The sequence below is a fragment of the Myxocyprinus asiaticus genome, chromosome 38 (genome assembly GCF_019703515.2).
Source record: "Myxocyprinus asiaticus isolate MX2 ecotype Aquarium Trade chromosome 38, UBuf_Myxa_2, whole genome shotgun sequence".
Taxonomy (NCBI): Eukaryota; Metazoa; Chordata; class Actinopteri; order Cypriniformes; family Catostomidae; genus Myxocyprinus; species Myxocyprinus asiaticus.
Genome location: NC_059381.1, coordinates 6,039,755 through 6,060,301, shown reverse-complemented (window position 1 = coordinate 6,060,301; position 20,547 = coordinate 6,039,755). Strand labels below are relative to the sequence as shown.

Genomic DNA, 20,547 nt, shown 5'->3' with positions numbered 1-20,547 from the left:
TGATACTTCATCCGAATTTTTCAGTAAGATGGAAGTGCAATGTGGCGGCGTGGAAATGCTGATGCTTCACTCAAGTGTGTTGTGTGAATGAGGCTTATCAAAAGTCCCATCTAGGTATGTTTTGTACAAAAAGAAAAAAACACAGTTACAAGGTATTTTCTCCATCACTTGATCATCGACACAGCATCACTGAGAGTGGTGTCAGTGTAAATGACACATCGCAAAAGTTCCACACTATTCCAAGCAGTGTTCAGAACTTGTCAGAATATAATGTGAAAATTGGTAAATGCGTTAATCACGTTAAAGAAAAATGTATGCGTTAAACATTGTAAAATACACTATATTGCCAAAAGTATTCGCTCACCTGCCTTTAGACGCATATGAACTTAAGTGACATCCCATTCTTAATCCATAGGGTTTAATATGACGTCGGCCCACCCTTTGCAGCTATAACAGCTTCAACTCTTCTGGGAAGGCTTTCCACAAGGTTTAGGAGTGTGTTTATGGGAATTTTTGACCATTCGTCCAGAAGCGCATTTGTGAGGTCAGACACTGATGTTGGACGAGAAGGCCTGGCTCGCAGTCTTCGCTCTAATTCATCCCAAAGGTGCTCTATCGGGTTGAGGTCAGGGCTCTGTGCAGGCCAGTCAAGTTCTTCCACACCAAACTCGCTCATCCATGTCTTTATGGACCTTGCTTTGTGCACTGGTGCGCAGTCATGTTGGAACAGGAAGGGGCCATCCCCAAACTGTTCCCACAAAGTTGGGAGCATGCAATTGTCCAAAATCTCTTGGTATGCTGAAGCATTCAGAGTTCCTTTCACTGGAACTAAGGGGCCAAGCCCAGCTCCTGAAAAACAACCCCACATCATAATCCCCCCTCCACCAAACTTCACAGTTGGCACAATGCAGTCAGACAAGTACCGTTCTCCTGGCAACCGCCAAACCCAGACTCGTCCATCAGATTGCCAGATGGAAAAGCGTGATTCGTCACTCCAGAGAACGCGTCTCCACTGCTCTGGAGTCCAGTGGCGGCGTGCTTTACACCACTGCATCCGACGCTTTGCATTGCACTTGGTGATGTATGGCTTGGATGCAGCTGCTCGGCCATGGAAACCCAGTCCATGAAGCTCTCTACGCACTGTTCTTGAGCTAATCTGAAGGCCACATGAACTTTGGAGGTCTGTAGCGATTGACTCTGCAGAAAGTTGGCAACCTCTGCGCACTATGCGCCTCAGCATCTGCTGACCCCGCTCTGTCATTTTACGTGGCCTACCACTTCGTGGCTGAGTTACTGTCATTCCCAATTGCTTCCACTTTGTTATAATACCACTGACAGTTGACTGTGGAATATTTAGTAGCGAGGAAATTTCACGACTGGACTTGTTGCACAGGTGGCATCCTATCACAGTACCACGCTGGAATTCACTGAGCTCCTGAGAGCGGCCCATTCTTTCACAAATGTTTGTAGAAGCAGTCTGCATGCCTAGGTGCTTCATTTTATACACCTGTGGCCATGGAAGTGATTGGAACACCTGAATTCAATTATTTGGATGGGTGAGCGAATACTTTTGGCAATATAGTGTATATGCATGCGGCAGCTCCACTGAAAAGGCATTGATTTTTCAACGTTTATGCCTCTTATCCACACTGGAATGCCAGACATGTGAAAACGCCCTCTAGTACAGCATACTTTGTTAAAGGACGATGTTTAGAAATGTAAACGGGAGTTTTCAACTGAAAAAGTATTAGTGTGGATGAGTCCCCATGCACAGCATAAAAAAATAAAGAATAATAATAAAATAAAATAAAAATGCATTCAAGGAAGTTAATGTGACTTTGGGAACACGGGTATGTGTGTAGCTGTTAACATAATGTTTTTTTTTGGGGGGGGGGGGGGTTCTCGTGTTTTAAAAAATGTCTCTTACCTCAATGTTTTTATTTGCGACGTTCTTCACCACTGCAGGGAAAAGTTCAGACGCATTCTTTCCCTTCGCAATCAGCTGATAGAGAGAAGAGGAAGTATGTTAATCAGACAGAATGAACTACCCTACAGTTGACTAAACTAACCTGAGAGTAAATGTCTCACATTAATTAACACTGTAATCAACTGTAATTCATGGCTTGTTAGTTACCATGGAAATAAATTATTTCAGCTCTCTGTCACAGACACACATGTATTAATCCTCAACAGAGCTTAACAGCTCCAGAAAAAAAAAAACATCAGTCAAAAATGTACTTAAACTGGATAAGGTATTTGGATAATGTATAAATCGAATTATGGTAATATAGACTAGGGTTGAGCGATTTGTAAAAATATCGCTATATACGATTATATCGTCAATCCCCCTGCCGAGGGTCGGTGAATTTTTTTGCTTTATTGATTTTGCTTTAAATATTTAATTCATTTATTGAAACATGAAAAACATAAACAAAAAGACATTTCTAAATTCAAATTGCACTTTAAACTAAACAAAATAAGCAATAAAATAACAAAGTGATCAAAAAAAAATCTTATTTAACCACCTCCCCAAATCCAAACATTTAGTGTCTCCAACAGCCCCATTTGCAATCACACAAGCATCCGTCAAAGACACCAGGTGGAAAATTACTTATAGCCTACAGATTAAGAACAAAAGACAATTATAAATGTAAAAACAATAATAATCATAATAAATAAGCCTAATAAATTCCCTTGTGTTCCCAAAATAATGCTGCCAAATGTGTGTTCTTATCGATTTGTGTTTGTATTGTGTTTTGGTAATGCAGTTAATGCTCCCTAAAGAAAATAAAACAGAACTCAATTTTAGGTTCAAGGTGAACGTGTCTTGTATTACTTTATGGTGGAAATAAAGCAAACTAAACTCACAGCACCTCCTGAGAGAATTTGCAGCATTCTCATAGACGACACTATTCTTGCAAACAGTTTTCAGATGAATGAGAGAAAAAAAAAAAAGAGTGAAAACTCTTTACATGCGTTTGTTCCACGAGACAGGCTCACGCTGCACGTCTCTGAACAAACAGCGAATCAGACACAAGCATTGACGGCTTTTCTTTTGTCTGTTTTTAAAAATATAATAAAGTGTGTTTCTTCAAGCGCGTGTCTTTGTGACTAACAGCATTTCTTGTCACGTGTCATTCCGGGATGTCTTACAGGTCGCCTGCCTGTAGCAAAATTACCCGTGCATGAAATACATTTGGACGAGACGCGGGACATTCTAAAACGAGCAGGACATTCTAAAACGCTTAACGTGAAAAACTGAATTCAGCCTCATCGCATTTTGTGGGTGGCGGGTGCTAGTATCACACCCTGGGCTACTGTTTAATATATTTGGTGACTTCCCAGATCCATGGTTTTGCCATTTCCTGATATTATCGATAATCATCTGTCAATGAGTGTCGCAACCGGCATCGGGATCTTTGTAAGACATCGTCGATATCCGATAACATCATCCTATCGCCCAGCCCTAATATACACATAATAACCTTGAGCACAAATGTTGTTAAACAAGGGTATATGCATCAGTAAAAGCTAAATGTCTAATTTCAAAAAGTTGTTTAATGAGCTCTGTTACTTACCCCAACTATCCTCTTCATGGCCTCCAGTTTCAGAGACTCCTTGTTGCTTTCCAGCATCTCCTTCAAGTCTTCATTCCTTCAGAGAAAAAGACAATTCAGTATTATTGTACATCATTGTCAACTGTGGCAAACTGGTAGTAGCCACCACTGACTTACAAAAAATTAATAAAAATAAAGACAAAAAGATTCTGAAAGCTTCTTCAGGGCTGTTAACACCAATCGTGTTTTTACATCTGCCCACGCTGTTTTCAATTGTTTTTCTATATAACATGCACTAGATTGACATATTCGACAGTTGCAATACATCTTGCTGTGTTTTTAGCATTATGTGTAAGCATTCTTGGCAATAAAGCTCATTCTGAATCTGATGTCAAGATAAAAAGACCTTCAACTTTAAAAAAAAAATAAAATAAAAATGCATCTCGAGACACCTGCGTTTCATTATATTTATTATATATCGGTTTTACAGATTAATTGGTGCTGATAGTTGCTTTTTGGAACTATAGGTTATCTGCAAAATCTATGCCGGCGCTGGAGGATTCTACAGTTGGATTTGTCCTACAGTATAACTGCGGCCTCTAGAGGTGAAATAAAAACAATCTGTAAATGTATCTTACTGTGTCTAAATATTTCGTTATTGTCAATTTTCATTCTCACAACCTCAAGTGTTCTAAAATAAAGCGAGGGCATGCAAAGAAAAATGTGACTATGTGAAAATGTGCCCTGTCAGCACATACATCCTGCCTCAAACTTCATATCTTGTGAATAATAATTAACCTTATTCATCATTTAACCTCATCTGGTGAATATATAGGCTATAAAATAAGAGTACCTAGTGTGTTTTGGGCTTGTTTATAGTTAAAAGTCCCACGTTAAGCACCATATCTGAATTTTATTTTATTTTTTTATTTTTTTTGGGTTATTCTTGGGATTTTGGTTGAACAATAAACTGCATCTGTTTCTTTATTCATTTTCGACTCTTACAGCATCTATGTCTGTGCCCGTCACAGTAACAAAAGTCAAAAGAAAATGTTCAACATTCTATAAATTGATTTTTTAAAATTATCGGCCATTTCCACCACCTTAATTATCAGTCTAGGCAAAATCCACTATCGGTCGACCTCTAGTCTGAACAGCCCTTTACAATGTTTAAAGATCACATAATAATTCATTATGATTTTACAATAGTAACAATAACTGTTGTGGTAATTATAGTATTTTGGCTGAAACAATGGTAACCATTGTCATTTAATAAATAGAAACAATTCAGCCAATTTCCAAATCTAGAAAACCAATGTACTGAAGGTAAATTCATCAGTTTCATTCAATGTTACTAAAATTAAAATTCTGTCCAGGATCACAAAAGCTACAGACTTTAGCAGATTATTCCATCAAGACACTGGTTTAAAGTGAAAGATCACACACCTCTGATTTGGACTTGCCAATCTGTGCTGCACAGGTCCATAACCCCACACAGTGACCATACTTTAAAAGTCAGCTGACACAAACTGAACCACAACCCTACAAACACTAAAGCCACAATACCATTTCCATTCAGCAGACGGAGTGCCATAGATATATTAGATTAACTGAATCAGTGTGGATGCCTCTCTCTCTCTCTCTCTCCCTCCCTCCCCGCACAGTTCAGTCTCTTACAGATGTACCATGTGAGAGCCAATTTCTTCACACAGCTACCAGAGGGAAGCAGTTTAGCATCATACAATATGTTTTCAGATTATTTAGATACAGAGGAACTATTATCCAAGCAACAGAACGCAACAGTGCCCACCCACTTTTTCAGCCACTTTGGTTACGGAAGTGTTTTTCCCATAATTTTTTCCCCATAGGAATTTAATTAAAATCCTTCATAAGAGATTTTTAAGCCATAAACCAAACCAACCATCACTGAGGTGAATCATACCATTACAAACTTTGATTTAAAGCAAAAAAATAAATAAAAATACAATAATAATAATAATAATAATTGACAAAAAGATGACGGTTCATGTACTTACTCTCTTTAATAATGGAATTAACTAGAATCCCATGAAACATTGCGGATGACATAATCGAATTAAAAACAATGGAAAATGTAAAACAATTGATTTAAAGTTGTTGAATCCAAGTACAGAATCAACATATTTTACTTTTATAGCAAAACATTCAGATATATACAAATGTATCTGTCTGAGAGTGATGAGAGACCGACCGATTGCATCATTCACAGTGCTTCATGGGAGTGGGCGGTCGCTGCAGACCTCTTTTTGCACGCTTTGTTTGCTGTGATTCACTGATTGGTGGATCGTTTCTCTTCAGGATCACGGGTAGTGTAGTTCTTCACCAGGAATTATGCTATTAAACATGCCGAAATAGCTAATGCTAACTGATGGCTTCAACAGAAGCATACACCATCGGTAAACAACCTCTGAGCTCACGGTAGGTCTGTCTTTAAAGGTTTATGTACTTCTGGAACCAGACTGTTGCACTCTATATGACATTCATTTGATTCATGACTTTAACACACAAAAAAATCCAGCTTGATCTCATTAAATTTACGACAAATACGATTGTTGACAATGGCAACATTTTTGCAAACCAAAATGACGTGCTTCATTACACATTTGTCTGCAGTTTCCCAGTAAAATGTCCAGTGGGGGCGCCAAAAGCGAGTGAAATTATGTTGTAATCAGACAAAGTTTTTAAGATGAATATTAGATGGATGTTTTAATGAGTAAAACGTACCTCCCTAACATAAAACTTTAGCCTAAACCTAACCGATAGTGTCCTAAAAGATAAATGAGAGGTGAACAAAACAGACATCTTTACCCTTAACCAACGGCTAAACCAAACCGGTTGTTTTTTAAAAACAACCATGTCATTTCGCGTCACATCTATGGCACTTTCGGCTCAAGTCCAACACTCTATCAGGTGAGCTACCATAAAAGAGAATCACATTGGAATAAGTGTCTTAATGTGGGTGGGTCTGTAATACAAGCGTTACAATGTATTGTTTTTCAAATTATGTGTTAAAGGTGTTTCGATATAATAACATAGCAGAGTCTGAGTGAAAAATGTGTGTTTATAAAGTCATAAACAGCCACAGTATCCATGATTTGTATGAAAGTGAATAAAATGCACAGTTGTTGTAGCGCCTCTAGTGTTCATTTCACCAAGAAACTGCAGCAAAACATAGAAAGTGGCATGTAATACTCAGTTTGCAAAAATGTAGTTCTAGTAACATTCATTCCATGAGACTAGAATTAGAATTATCTACAATTCATACTAAAATTTGCAAATTGTGACCATTACATAAAAAACAGCTTTACAATAGTCACGTTCACACACAGAGCCTTTTCCAGAAAATTACCTACAATTTCCAGTTTAGAGGTCATGTGTGAACACGACCCTTTTGAAAACACTGGTACATTTTGCACTGGCAATTTTCCTTAATTCGAAGTTGTAACATTACCTATACATATCCTTAAAGATGGTAGCTGTATGTGAACAGCACATTTGGAACATTTACCAGTGAAGGCAACTCAACGATTTTCCTGGTTGCATGTGTGAACGGGGCTAATGTGACTTCAAAATCTAGACCATTACATCAATAGATAATATGCCTGTTTAAAGGAATAGTTAACAAAAAAATTCAATTATGTCTTTGTTTACTCACCTTCATGTTGTTTCAAACCTGTTCTTTGTCATTCTTTCTTGATTGGAACACAAACGCAATTACCAAGTAGAACGTCCAAGCTGCTCTACCCCTGGTCGCCATTCATTGTCGTTCTTTTTCATTCAATGAAAGTGAAAGGCAACCAGGGAAAAAGTAGCTTGGACATTCTGCTAAATATCTCCTTTCGTGTTTTATGCCAGAAACAAAGTCATACATGTTTGGAACTACATGAGGGTGTTTTAGTATCAAAGTACTATTTTGAAGAATGTCAGGACAAATACAAACAAGTATACATCTTTAGTTTCCTGCACATGAGCATTTCTCGTACCCTTTTCTTGCTTTTTCCTCAGAACCACAGTTGTGGTTGTTGGTGAGGGTGCTTTCCTCTGAGTTGAGGTCAGATTTCATTGTAAGCTGAAGGTTTTCAGCTGAGACAAGAGCTGTTCGCATCGCTCCGACCGCTTCGGAGCGCAAAGCAGCCAAAGATCCGTTCATCATACACACCCAAGAAAACAAAAATTATTTCACTATCTAACCTCACACACTTCAAAGTGTGTATATAACATCACGAATAAGTGAGGGTCAAGGCTGTCATTTATCCATCAAGCATCCGTCTTGAACTATTAGAAGAATCAAAAGGTTCCTCAGGCCTCACTCAGCTCCTCTGAGCAAATCCATGTAGAAACCTTTTAAACAGAACTGTGAGATTCCAACTTCCTCCGAATCCAACTAGAAGCGAAGATTAGTTCTTCATTTTTTACATTGTCTTAGAAGCAAAAGATGAGAGATGGCTGTAAAATAGAACCGTCCACCAAAGTCAAACCAATGTAGTTGCAAAGACCAAAGAGGGACAGGACAGCACCGTCCTCCAGCCTGACTCAATTATCTGGTTAATGGCCACGTGCAAGAATGGCACAGCCATCCAGTGTGACCATCACACATCAATTATATCTGAGAGCTGAGAGACCAGGCTGCACATAACAAGGTTACAATGGTTCACTCTTATCTTTATGTATGGTATCAATACAGTTTCACAAATCGATTCGATTCAGATTTCGATTAAATTTGATTCCAATTAATTTGGGTATATTTCAGTTGTAATGTCCATTTTGCTTACACATGAAAGAAATTTGATGATTCTTCATACCAATTTTGATACCATACCAAAGTTTCAAGTTAAAGTAATTTTTTCAAGACAATTAATCAGTCAGTAATAAAGTTATAACAAAGAAACAAGAACACAATAGAAACAAGAGCAAAGATAAAAATTAAGAAAACTTAGATTTTAACAGCAGTAAGAATTATAATTAAACATTTCAAAACTGAAAAAAGTAATGAAATGTAACATAAACCTACTTACATTACTCATCTTCACTGTATAGTTATATTGCATAAATAGCTACTAAAGTTATCCAGCAAAGAGCAATAAGTGGTTTTCTTGTTTTCTTGTTATTATTATTTAACAACATACTAGACAGAGGCAGACTTTATTTACACCTTAAGTCCGACGAACCATTGGTTGTCTTGCAATTGACTGGTCGATTGCAATCTAGCCTACATAATGAGCACACTTGGCATTGAATAAAAGACAGATGATTTTCAGAATCAATATCAGGATTGTTTAAATGAAGACCGTGATAAATCACAATTTTCTTTTATCCAGCACTCTCTCATGGGTACAAGGCTAAAATCTCTCAATCCTGTTTCTCGAGACCTGGTTGGTATTCCAAAGAATCTTCTTGCTTTCTGTTCTACGTTACAATACAATGAATTCTTGGAGCATTCTTGGGTATTTGCTTCCTTGAGAGATGCTCAATCAAACACGACCTCAACATTGTGTTGTTTCCTGACCGATCCAAAGCTTTTAAGCATTTCGAGTGCAAGTTACGAACTTGTTGCAGCCGAAAAGGGGGTGTAGAAATTCAAGGAAGTCCAGTAAAGTCCAAACAGCAATGTTGGAACCTTTCATTCAAGCAGGCGAATGTTCAGAATGGATGGAAAGAGTTTAAGATCGAGCTGACTCTTGCACTTTACTAGATCCACTCCAGTGGTAATTCTCTCAGGCTGTGGTTGCCTCCCCTCAGAGGAAGTGTAGAAGCTCTTATCTTGAGACTGAACAAACAATGAGACTTTCATCACCTCCGCAGAGTTTTGTTCTTTGTATCTGTTAAGTCGTTCAATGCAGGTCTGCTAGTTCTGATAACAGCCCGGAACAACTTCCACCTACCAACCAAGGCAACAAACCTATAACAAATTAAAAAAAAAAAAGAAAAAAAAGAAAAAAAAAAAAGTCCAATCCAAGTGATGAACAGGGCCACATTTCATGCAGGTCCTTCTTAAAGACCACTGTAAACATGCCTCAAGGTACTTTCTTCCATGCATCTACAGTGCATCCGGAAAGTATTCACAGCGCTTCACTTTTTCCACATTTTGTTATGTTACAGCCTTATTCCAAAATGGAAACAATACCCCATAATGACAACGTGAAAGAAGTTTGTTTGAAATCTTTGCAAATTTATTAAAAATTAAAAACAAAAACAAAAATCACATGTACATAAATATTCACAGCCTTTGCTCAATACTTCGTTGAAGCACCTTTGGCACCAATTACAGCCTCAAGTCTTTTTGAGTATGATGCTACAAGCTTGGCACACCTATTTCTGGGCAGTTTCTCCCATTCTTCTTTGCAGGACCTCTCAAGCTCCGTCAGGTTGGATGGGGAGTGTCGGTGCACAGCCATTTTCAGATCTCTCCAGAGATGTTCAATTGGGTTCAAGTCTGGGCTCTGGCTGGGCCACTCAAGGACATTCACAGAGTTGTCCTGGAGCCACTCCTTTGTTATCTTGGCTGTGTGCTTAGGGTCGTTGTCCTGTTGGAAGATTAACCTTCACCCCAGTCTGAGGTCCAGAGCGCTCTGGAGCAGGTTTTCATCAAGGATGTCTCTGTACATTGCTGCATTCATCTTTCCCTCGATCCTGACTAGTCTCCCAGTTCCTGCCACTGAAAAACATCCCCACAGCATGATGCTGCCACCACCATGCTTCACTGTAGGGATGGTATTGGCCAGGTGATGAGCGGTGCCTGGTTTCCTCCAGACATGACGCTTGCCATTCAGGCCAAAGAGTTCAATCTTTGTTTCATCAGACCAGAGAATTTTGTTTCTCATGGTCTGAGAGTCCTCCAGGCGGGCTGTCATGTGCCTTTTACTGAGGAGTGGCTTCTGTCTGAACACTCTACCATACAGGCCTGATTGGTGGAGTGCTGCAGAGATGGTTGTTCTTCTGGAAGGTTCTCCTCTCTCCACAAAGAAATGCTGGAGCTCTGTCAGAGTGACCATCGGGTTCTTGGTCACCTCCCTGACTAAGGCCCTTCTCCCCCGATCGCTCAGTTTGGCCGGGCGGCCAGCTCTAGGAAGAGTCCTGGTGGTTCCAAACTTCTTCCATTTACGGATGATGGAGGCCACTGTGCTCACTGGGACCTTCAATGCTGCAGAAATTTTTCTGTACCCTTCCACAGATCTGTGCCTCGATACAATCCTGTCTCGGAGGTCTACAGACAATTCCTTGGACTTCATGGCTTGGTTTGTGCTCTGACATGCACTGTTAACTGTGGGACCTTATATAGACAGGTGTGTGCCTTTCCAAATCATGTCCAATCAACTGAATTCATCATAGGTGGACTCTAATCAAGTTATAGAAACATCTCAAGGATGATCAGTGGAAACAGAATGCACCTGAGCTCAATTTTGAGTGTCATGGCAAAGGCTGTGAATACTTATGTACATGTGATTTTTTTCATTTTTTATTTTTAATAAATTTGCAAAGATTTCAAACAAACTAATTTCACATTGTCATTATGGGGTATTGTTTGTAGAATTTTGAGGAAAATAATGAATTTAATCCATTTTGGAATAAGGCTGTAACATAACAAAATGTGGAAAAAGTGAAGCACTGTGAATACTTTCCAGATGCACTGTATTTTCAATATGAAAGTGAATACTGAGGCTTTCATTCTCCCTAATATCTCCTTTTGTGTTTCATGGAAGAAAGTCATGTGGGTTTGCAACAACATAAAAGTAAGTAAATGATGGTGGAATTTAAATTTTGTATGAAAGCTGTTGGGAGAGGCCACCTTGAGTAACCTAGTGCCATAGCTCAAGGACAACAATGGCTCATAGGCTCAACAGTTAATGTTAGAATGGCCGGATGTTAGCCTCACTCATCATTTACTTTTATCAATTTTTAAAACGTTATATTTAGCAACATATTTTTATGTTAATTCCTAGAAAATATACAGTATATATATATATATTTTATCATTAAGCATGATTTTTTGTATAGAAACCACAGTTACTAACCATGTTTGTGAGGAGCCATGCATGGTTTTACATGGTTACCATGAACTATTACAAATATCATTGTTAAAACTATGGATACTATGGGAGAACTATGGTGCATTTACATAATTATGGACCAAGTTATCAGTTTTCCATCTGTGTAAAATCTGTACTCTTGTAATGTTCTCTGATTGTAGGAAAATGTAAGTTGTTTTGTTTGCCTTCAGAAATTCCAAGACGTGACTGTAGTTTAATTAGTAGGAGACTGATGATAGGAATCTGTAAAGAAGACCCAACTTAGGCACACTGCCAGAATATTTCAATTTAGCCTTATAAAAATTAGGTGTTCATTTTTTCCACATTACTGTTGTTAATTTCATAATTTTCATCTGCATCCTAATCTCAAAATCAATGCTGTACTGTCAAATGTGCGTTTCAATTATTGGTAATTGCATGGGTGCTACCAGAGCAGGTGCTGGTGCCACATTTTCAACCAGTCCTTTGAGGGCACAAATAAACCCTGATGTGGCCCAGGCTGAAATTGAGTTTGACACCCCTGTTTTAATCTATTCTTCAACCAACACGCGTTAATACAGGTCTGGCGTTGCAGGCTTGTGTACGCGCGCACAACAGCACTGCTGCTGAAAGAAATCCTAGGAGAAACACTGTGGTCATTTATTTATTTATTTGGCAAGAAGTGATATTTATTTGATATTTATTTTCTTCAAGAAGTGTTTATTTTCGTTGGATATTTTTTACTTATTTTTTTTTTTCTTTGTCGCATTGCTTTGAGAAGATCTTAAGCCTCTTGAGCAAAGTTTATAATAACAACAACAATAATAATAATATTGGTCAACAACATTTTAAACTGAAATTTGGCATACTTAGCATTTTGGTAAGGATGATTTTTGAAAACAAGTTGATTTTTATTTATTTATTTGTTTACTTTGACACTGTTTGTATTGTTCCAAATAAAGAGGAAGTAGTTTTAATTTATAAAGTATTTAATTCACTGACTGGAGTTCCAAAAATAGGCATTACAATATGGTTATTTTATATATAAACCAATTTCTATTGATTTTCCTGAAAACTTTTACTATATCGTGATATCATTATCGTGATATAAAATTACTCATCTCGTGATATACACGACGTGACACAGATATGACACTATTTCTGTGGAGATTATAAAAAGACACAGAATGTCAAAGGTCATGAGAAATAAGGGCTCGTGGGTTTAATAGGAGGGACTTAAAATAAAGTGAAAATTTAGGACAGAAATATTTAAAAAAATATATTATATAATTTAAAATATTTTGAAATTTAAAACATTATTTTTCATGTTATTCATAAGTTTTAAAGCTTTAACAGGGAATCATATATCCTCATTTTATTATTTAATTATTTAAACTTTTTAAGGTGTATGAAACACACATTCATAATATGATATGATCATTGTCATAGCCATAAAACAGACAATTAAGTCATAATCGCAATTATTTGTTTGACAATTAATCATCAGCCAAATTTCATAATCGAGACAACCCTACTTAAAGAAAACATGCATTTCTTTGTATTTATTATTTACATTGAAATGTAACTTTAAACAGGCTAAAAGAGTGTGTTCAATAGCACATTATTATATTAGCATATTTTGCTGTGGCATCAAAATTGGTATCTAGAACCATGAAATATCACTTTTAGTCGTACTGACTACTGAAAGTTTGGTATTGTGACAACACTATATAGTTATAATAATAATTATATAAATGTTTAACCCATTCTAATGGATTCATCCATGGTATAAAAATAAAAAATATATATTCTTGCAATTTTGACAAAACCTTATCTATCAGCCAGATAGTGCTTTCTTAGTGACCTATTTATATATTTAAAAAAAAAATGTTTTAATTTACAAGCTATAAAAACATGCCCGCATGATCAAGAAGTCATTTGAACATAAGAATGTAACCACAGGCCCGATAGGGCAAATGGCAGTTCTGGAAACTCGCCTGAAACTCTCTCACATAGACCTGTGTGTAATAGCTGCTGGTATTCTTGTGTCTCATTGTAAAGGCTTCTCTCTCTCCTCATGAGTTCAGCCTTTTGCTTGCAGTCATGTGAGAGAGATGATTAGTTAAGCCTAAATAACATTAACAACCCCCTCCATTACAACCCCTTAACATACCGCTCTCTCTCTCTCTCTCACACACACACACACACACACACAAACCATATTGCAATCAGCAGCTACAGCAGAAAGCCAGTGATCTCTAATTCCAGAGTAAATGTGAATGTAATAACTAGAACTGGTTTTGCTTCAGCACCCAGATTGGAAATCAAGTGGTAATCTAACACAGTATTGAAATACATTTCCTACAAGAATTAACCAAAATATCCTTTAAATCAAACACTGATATGACACTTCAACCAAGTGAAGGCTAAATCACATCTGGCCTTCAACATCAACAACAAAAGACATAATGTTGCTGTCCTATGCACAATTATTTATTTCCATTCTATTATTTGCAATTAGAAATGAGAATCAGAGAGCAAACTGTTACAGACCCCTTATTTATAACAAAGAAAAATCTAAATAATCTAGTAGCAGGTTTTATGTAAAGATTTATCAACGTGGACTTGTTTTTCTGGCATAATAAATGATACAACCCTCATGTGTCCCATCAGATTAGACAATTAACTGGCTCATTAATGCAGTAAACAGCAACAGACTTCCTGTCTTGGGAGGATTCCAGTTTGGAAATTTGTCATTTTGCAGATGCAGTTTAAATAAAAAAAGAAAAATCCTGTGGGATCCTATTGTAGGACAGGACATAATCTCAACAATATTTTTACACTGAGTAAGACTAGGAAACTCTTTAGGCCAAACAATGTCACTCTCTTTCACATTACTTAGCTGTATGAGCCACACAGACCTGGTTTTAGTACCAATATGGTGTGATCTCTGTACCCAGAGGATAACAGTGCTGTGATATCACTGACATACTGCCCTCTAGTGGAGGAGGGGCTCTACAACCAGAATAAGAGATAAAAGTATAATTATATTATATATATATATATATATATATATATATATATATATATATCCTTTCATTCATTTTCTATGCAGTAGGACAATTGAGAGAATCAGTTCTCCAAAATGCAAATGCTTCTGGAGTTCTGTAGGTCCATATAATGCAAGTGAATAGTGGACAGAACTTTGAAGTTTCGAAAAGCATGTTAAGGCAGCATAAAAGTAATCCACATGACTCCGGTGGTGAAATCTATATCTTCTGAAGTGATATGATAGGTATGGGTGAGAAACAGATCAATACTTAAGTCCTTTGAACAATAAATTCTCCTCCCTGCCCAGTAGGTGGCGATATGCACGAAGAATGTGTATCGGCAAAAACAAAAGAAGAAGAATGTGAATGTGAAAGTGGAGATTTATTGTAAAAAAGGATTTAAATGTTGATCCTTTTCTCACCCACATCTGTCATATCGCTTCAGAAGACATGGACTAAACCACTGAAGTCTTATGGATTACTTTTATGCTGCCTTTATAGGCTTTTTGGACCTTCAAAATTCTGGTCACCATTCACTTGCATTGTATGGAGTGACAGAGCTGAAATATTCTACTAAAAATCTTCATTTGTGTTCAGCAGAAGAAAGTCATACACATATATAATCAGAATTGCAACATTTGCTTAAAGCAATTAAAAAAAAAAAAATATATATATATATATATATATATATATATATATATATACACACACACACACACAACAATAGTTTTGGTTGGGGGGAAAAAATGCATATTTAATGTCACAAAACATGCTTTAAAAAAAATCAAGTGGTTCCTAAAAACACTTTCGAGGAGGATAAATGAAAACATATAATTAATATCAGGGTTTAAGTCTCTGAGGGTTAACGGAACCTTCTTAAAAGATCATCTAGCAGATTATATAAGATTATAATCTGACCTTTTAAAAATATATCGATCAACAATATATTTGAAAACTAATTATGACAGTACATGATGGGGGTGGATTACGGCCCATTTCCAAAGTATTTGCATAATAACACACAAGACAAGACATTATCAGACACTAGACTCATGGCCACATGCACCAAACCATCCTTTAAAAACCTGATAATTTATCTAAAAAATATTAACCAACAGTCAACTATCATGTAATCAGAGCAAGAAAAACAAATAATCCTCATTTAGATCATTTAGATCACAATCATGTATGCTTCTATTTTAGATTGCATTTTGCGTAAAACAAACTTCTCATAAGAGCACCCTTATCACAATAACTGTGGCATTTGTAGTAAGATCATAGCAACCACAGGTGGCTCTCCACGCATTGATCAGAGCAACTATGGTGTCTATCAAACAAACTATGACATTTATTATGCAAAACAGCATTCTACACTAGAGGTTGACCAATATATCGGTTTTACCGATTGATCAGTGCCAAAAGTTGGTTTTTGGAACTGTTGGCTACTGAAAAAATAAATACAGATAGTTGCAGATAGTTTTTTTTTCTTCTTCATGTTACTCTGTGGCTAAAACCCTTAATCTGATGAATATATAGACTTGTAACAGTTACAAGGACGGGCAAGGAGGCGGCGGGAACCGGCTGAACAGTAAACGTAAAGTTTAATGTTAAACTCAACATAAAACAAACATAAGTCAAGTCATTTTTATTTGTATAGCGCTTTTCACAACATACATCATTTCAAAGCAGCTTTACAGGAAATCATGCATGAACAAAATCAAGAACAAAAAAAAAGAAACTGTAATATCTATAATGTCTTCCAGTGATCATTGATCATAAACAAACACACACACATGCAGTGCGGCTGCGTGCGTTTCTCTCTCTCCCGAACTGGCGTCTCCGGCCCCCCTTTATCTTGCTCTCCTGCTGATCATCTGATTCAGCGCTGGCCGTGCACCCTCACAGCCCGGCCACACCCTCCTCCTCGTCACACACAGAGAGAGGAGAGAGAGAGAAAAACTTGCCTGCCGGTCCCCGGACACTGTGTCGCCCGGCCCTCAACCGCTCCTCCCCTCTGGTGGATGACAGCTCTCTCTTCCCCTGGTGGACAGCAGCGAGCCCTCCGGCCCATGGCGGATGGAACCACTCCTCCCCTTCTCGGCGGACGGCAGCGGTTCCTCCAGCTCTCGGCGGCCGGAAGCGACCCCTCCATCCCCAGGCAGATGGCAGAGGACTCCACGACAGCGCATCCCTCCTCCCTCCCGGGTTTCGGCAACACTGTAACAGTTAAAGAATGGGCAAGGAGGAGGTGGGAACCGGCTAAACAGTCAACGTAAAGTTTAATGAGAAACTGAACATAAAACAAACATAAACACACACACATGCAGCACGGCCACGTGCATCTCTTTCTCTCGAAATAGCATCTCTGGCTCCTCTTTATCTCACTCTCCCGCTGATCATCTGATTCAGTGCCAGCCGTGCACCCTCCTGGCCAGGCCACGCCCTCCTCCTCGTCACAAGGCTATAAAAAGCTTAACCCTTAAAAGCATACCTGGGGGCCTGGGTAGCTCAGTGGTAAAATACGCTGGCTACCACCCCTGGAGTTCACTAGTTCGAATCCCAGGGTGTGCTGAATGACTCCAGCCAGGTCTCCTAAGCAACCAAATTGGCCCGGTTGCTAGGGAGGGTAGAGTCACATGGGGTAACCTCCTTGTGGTCGCTATAATGTGGTTCGTTCTCGGTGGGGCACGTGGTGAGTTGAGCGTGGATGCCGCGGTGGATGACGTGAAGCCTCCACACGCGCTATGTCTCCGTGGCAACGCGCTCAACAAGCCATGTGATAAGATGCGTGGGTTGATGATCTCAGAAGCGGAGGCAACTGGGATTCGTCCTCCGCCACCCGGACTGAGGCGAATCACTACGCGATCACGAGGTCTTAAGAGCACACTGGGAATTGGGCATTCCAAATTGGGGGAAAAAGGGGAAAAAATCCAAAAACAAAAAAGCATACCTCTGTTCCTTAGTGACCCAGGACCTCATTCCACCCTCTGTACTTCATCCATTTTTCTCTTTAGTATTCCTCAATCTTTCTCTTAGAAATAGTGTACCACAAAAAAAAACAAAAAAAAAATCTAAAAATTGCACACACAAAATTTGTTTAAAATTATACTCGTTTAAGGACAAAAAAGTTTTTGTTGTTGTTGTTGTTTGCACTTCCATAAATTATTTTTTTTATGATTATTTCATATCTATATAAGTTTCCTATGACAGGATATCTATTTCTTTGTTTATTACAAGAGAAATTAGTGCTATATACATAAAATTAAATATTATATAATGCTGATTTTTTTTGGTGCAAAAATGAATTGACTACAATGGTGAATTATCTTTATCACATATGAGTGTACACACATATTATATATGCTATTTATTACTACAGGTGGTGCTATTGTTTCAGTGATTGACTTGATTTACATTTGACATTGCTATTTGATTCAGAAACAACATGGAAGTAAACTATAGCAAGTTTAACACATGAACAGTATGAAAGGACAATTGTCATTTGGGTGTACAACTGAAATAATGTAAGTTGTGCATCTATTTAGATTTAATAAGTGCTTGAAAAAATACTTGTGTAGCTTATGTGTATCTTGTGTTATGTGTAGCTCAATATGTTTTTGAGAGCCATTCTCAGGAAATGTCAGTGTGAAAGTAATGAATCCTGTTGTAGATTTGTCCGATTTGTTGCATTTTCTCTTTGACATAGGAAAAAGAAAACATCAAAATATATTTATTCTATTATTTTCTAATTGTCTTGAAAATATTTTGAAAATTTGACACTATTTGGGCATTTTGTTGATCCATCTGTGATAGATATAAATGCGGGGTCTTTATGTAAGAGTGTTTGGTGAAATTCCCATGCATTTAAGGGTTAATTTGGTGAATATTTACATGTAGAGGATTGTAACGAAGCAAAGTCACTGTCACCATTACGTTTATGGACTAAATCACGATTATTAATACGAACTACAAAAAAAAAAAAAAAAAAAAGATGCATGTGAAGCACAGACATTATTTAACATTTCTTTATATAACCTTTATTGATTGTTGAGTTGATACTGATTTTGACTAAGAGTGTTGTTGGGAAAAGGAAAAAGTATTTAATAATAACTGACAAGCAAACTCTGTTGATATACTTTTAATGAATGATGATCTAATGTTAATGAATTACTGCTTACACAGCATTTATTAGCCTATATGACAAAGTTTACTTTACAGTATTTTTTATTGTAATTCATAGTAGATTATTGTAAGAGTGCATGTTTTGTTTGGAAGCACAGACATTTCAAAATAAGCGTCCCCAGTGTGTTTCAAGGCTTGTTTATAGTTAAACGTCCCTTCATCTTCATTTTTTCCTGGTTATGTTTGGGATTTAACTTGCACAATAAACTGGCATCTGGGGTTTTACTCATGTCTGTGCACATCACAGTAAGGAAAGACTGACATTTTTTTAAAAAACAATAATTCCATTTTAAAAACTATCGGCCGATTAATCAGATATCTGCCTTTTTCACCACCTTAGTTATCAGTATCGGCAAAATCCACAATCGGTCGACCTCTAGTCTACACATTCAAAATCAAAAAATGCAATTACAAGGGGCCTTGGTAGCTCAGCGAGTAAAGACCGCTGACTACCACCCCTGGAGTCCTGAGTTCGAATCCAGGGCATGCTGAGTGACTCCAGCCAGGTCTCCTAAGCAACCAAATTGGCCAGGTTGCTAGGGAGGGTAGAGTCACATGGGGTAACCTCCTCGTGGTCGCTATTATGCGCGGTTCTCGCTCTCGGTGGGACGCACGGTGAGTTGTGCGTGGATGCTGCGGAGAATAGCGTGAAGCCTCCACACGCGCTGTCTCCACGGTAACACCCTCAACAAGCCACGTTATTGATGGTCTCAGACGCGGAGGCATCTGAGATTCGTCCTCCGCCACCCGGATTGAGGTGAGTCACTACGCCACCACAAGGACTTAGAGCGCATTAGGAATTGGGCGTTCCAAATTGGGGAGAAAAATAAAAAAAATAAAAATAAAATGCCAATTACAGTACCATAACAATACTGAATATTCCTTCAACCCCCCTAATGGACAATTTAGTATAACACTACAACATTTCAGCTGAAATACCATGGATACAATGTTACTTACAACAATAATTTTACTGTAGTAAAAACCCAGCCAAAAAGCACCTGCAGGCTACTGTGAGTGAATTGTGTTCTGTTTGAGTTGTGTCTGAGGTCAGAAGTGTTCTTACTTCTTGAAGTCAGTGCTGAAGAGGCCGAACCCCGCTCCGGTGCTGATGGTGGTGGGGATGCTCTCCTGCGCCGCGTCCACGCCAGATTCCACAGATCCACCCTGATCATTGTACGACACACTGTTCGCCGACATCCCGAGCATTTACACCGGTCACTAGAACTCACTCTGGAGGGCTTGTGTCCTTTCTATTGAAGGTAGCGCTGGTTTAACGCAGTTGCTGTTCAGTTTTCAAACAAATAAACGAAAGAAAAAAACTTTATACTCCTGACGTGCAACTCTTCCTCGTCTACTCAGAGCCGGAAGTATGAGCTGGAGTTAAAGTCACATGACAGTCACATGGCATTTTCAACAGTTCTACTTCATTGTTTTGAAATATGATATGTCAACAAGAAAAATCTACATTATTGATTTGTTTTTGTTACTGGTAAATATTATATTCATCTGACTACTTTGTGATTAAAACCCAAAATCTCCAAGCAGCCCTTTGTTATTTTGTGACAATAAAATTTCAAAAAACACGAAAGCCCAGAAGACTGTTTTGTTTTTTAAAAAAAATTAGTTTCTACTTAAACTTTCTCTGTTGAAGGTTTGTGAATATAACATTGAATTGTCTTGTACTGTAATGAATGTTGTGAATGTTTAAAG

General features: G+C 38.0%; 2 protein-coding genes across 4 annotated transcripts in view; one reads left to right on the top strand and one right to left on the bottom strand.

The window, feature by feature from the left end:
• Positions 1 to 1,209, top strand: part of LOC127428638 (uncharacterized) — a 96,513-nt gene extending 95,304 nt beyond the window's left edge. Inside the window, exon 2 of the mRNA XM_051677108.1 lies at positions 545 to 1,209. Within this exon, the coding sequence (XP_051533068.1) occupies positions 545 to 1,127 (583 nt within the window). The 3' untranslated portion in view covers positions 1,128 to 1,209. The remainder of the gene's footprint in view (positions 1 to 544) is intronic.
• Positions 1 to 20,199, bottom strand: part of LOC127428634 (AP-3 complex subunit beta-1-like) — a 112,284-nt gene extending 92,085 nt beyond the window's left edge. For 2 of the 3 annotated variants that reach the window (XM_051677102.1, XM_051677103.1), the window contains exons 1-3: positions 19,901 to 20,199; positions 3,579 to 3,654; positions 1,928 to 2,002 (exon numbers count right to left, since the gene is read on the bottom strand). In XM_051677102.1, the coding sequence (XP_051533062.1) occupies positions 1,928 to 2,002; positions 3,579 to 3,654; positions 19,901 to 20,043 (294 nt within the window). In that variant the 5' untranslated portion in view covers positions 20,044 to 20,199. Of the gene's footprint in view, positions 1 to 1,927; positions 2,003 to 3,578; positions 3,655 to 17,602; positions 17,665 to 19,900 lie in introns of those variants that run through there. The other variant, XM_051677104.1, reaches the window with a different exon arrangement.
• Between the last annotated feature and the right edge of the window lie 348 nt (positions 20,200 to 20,547).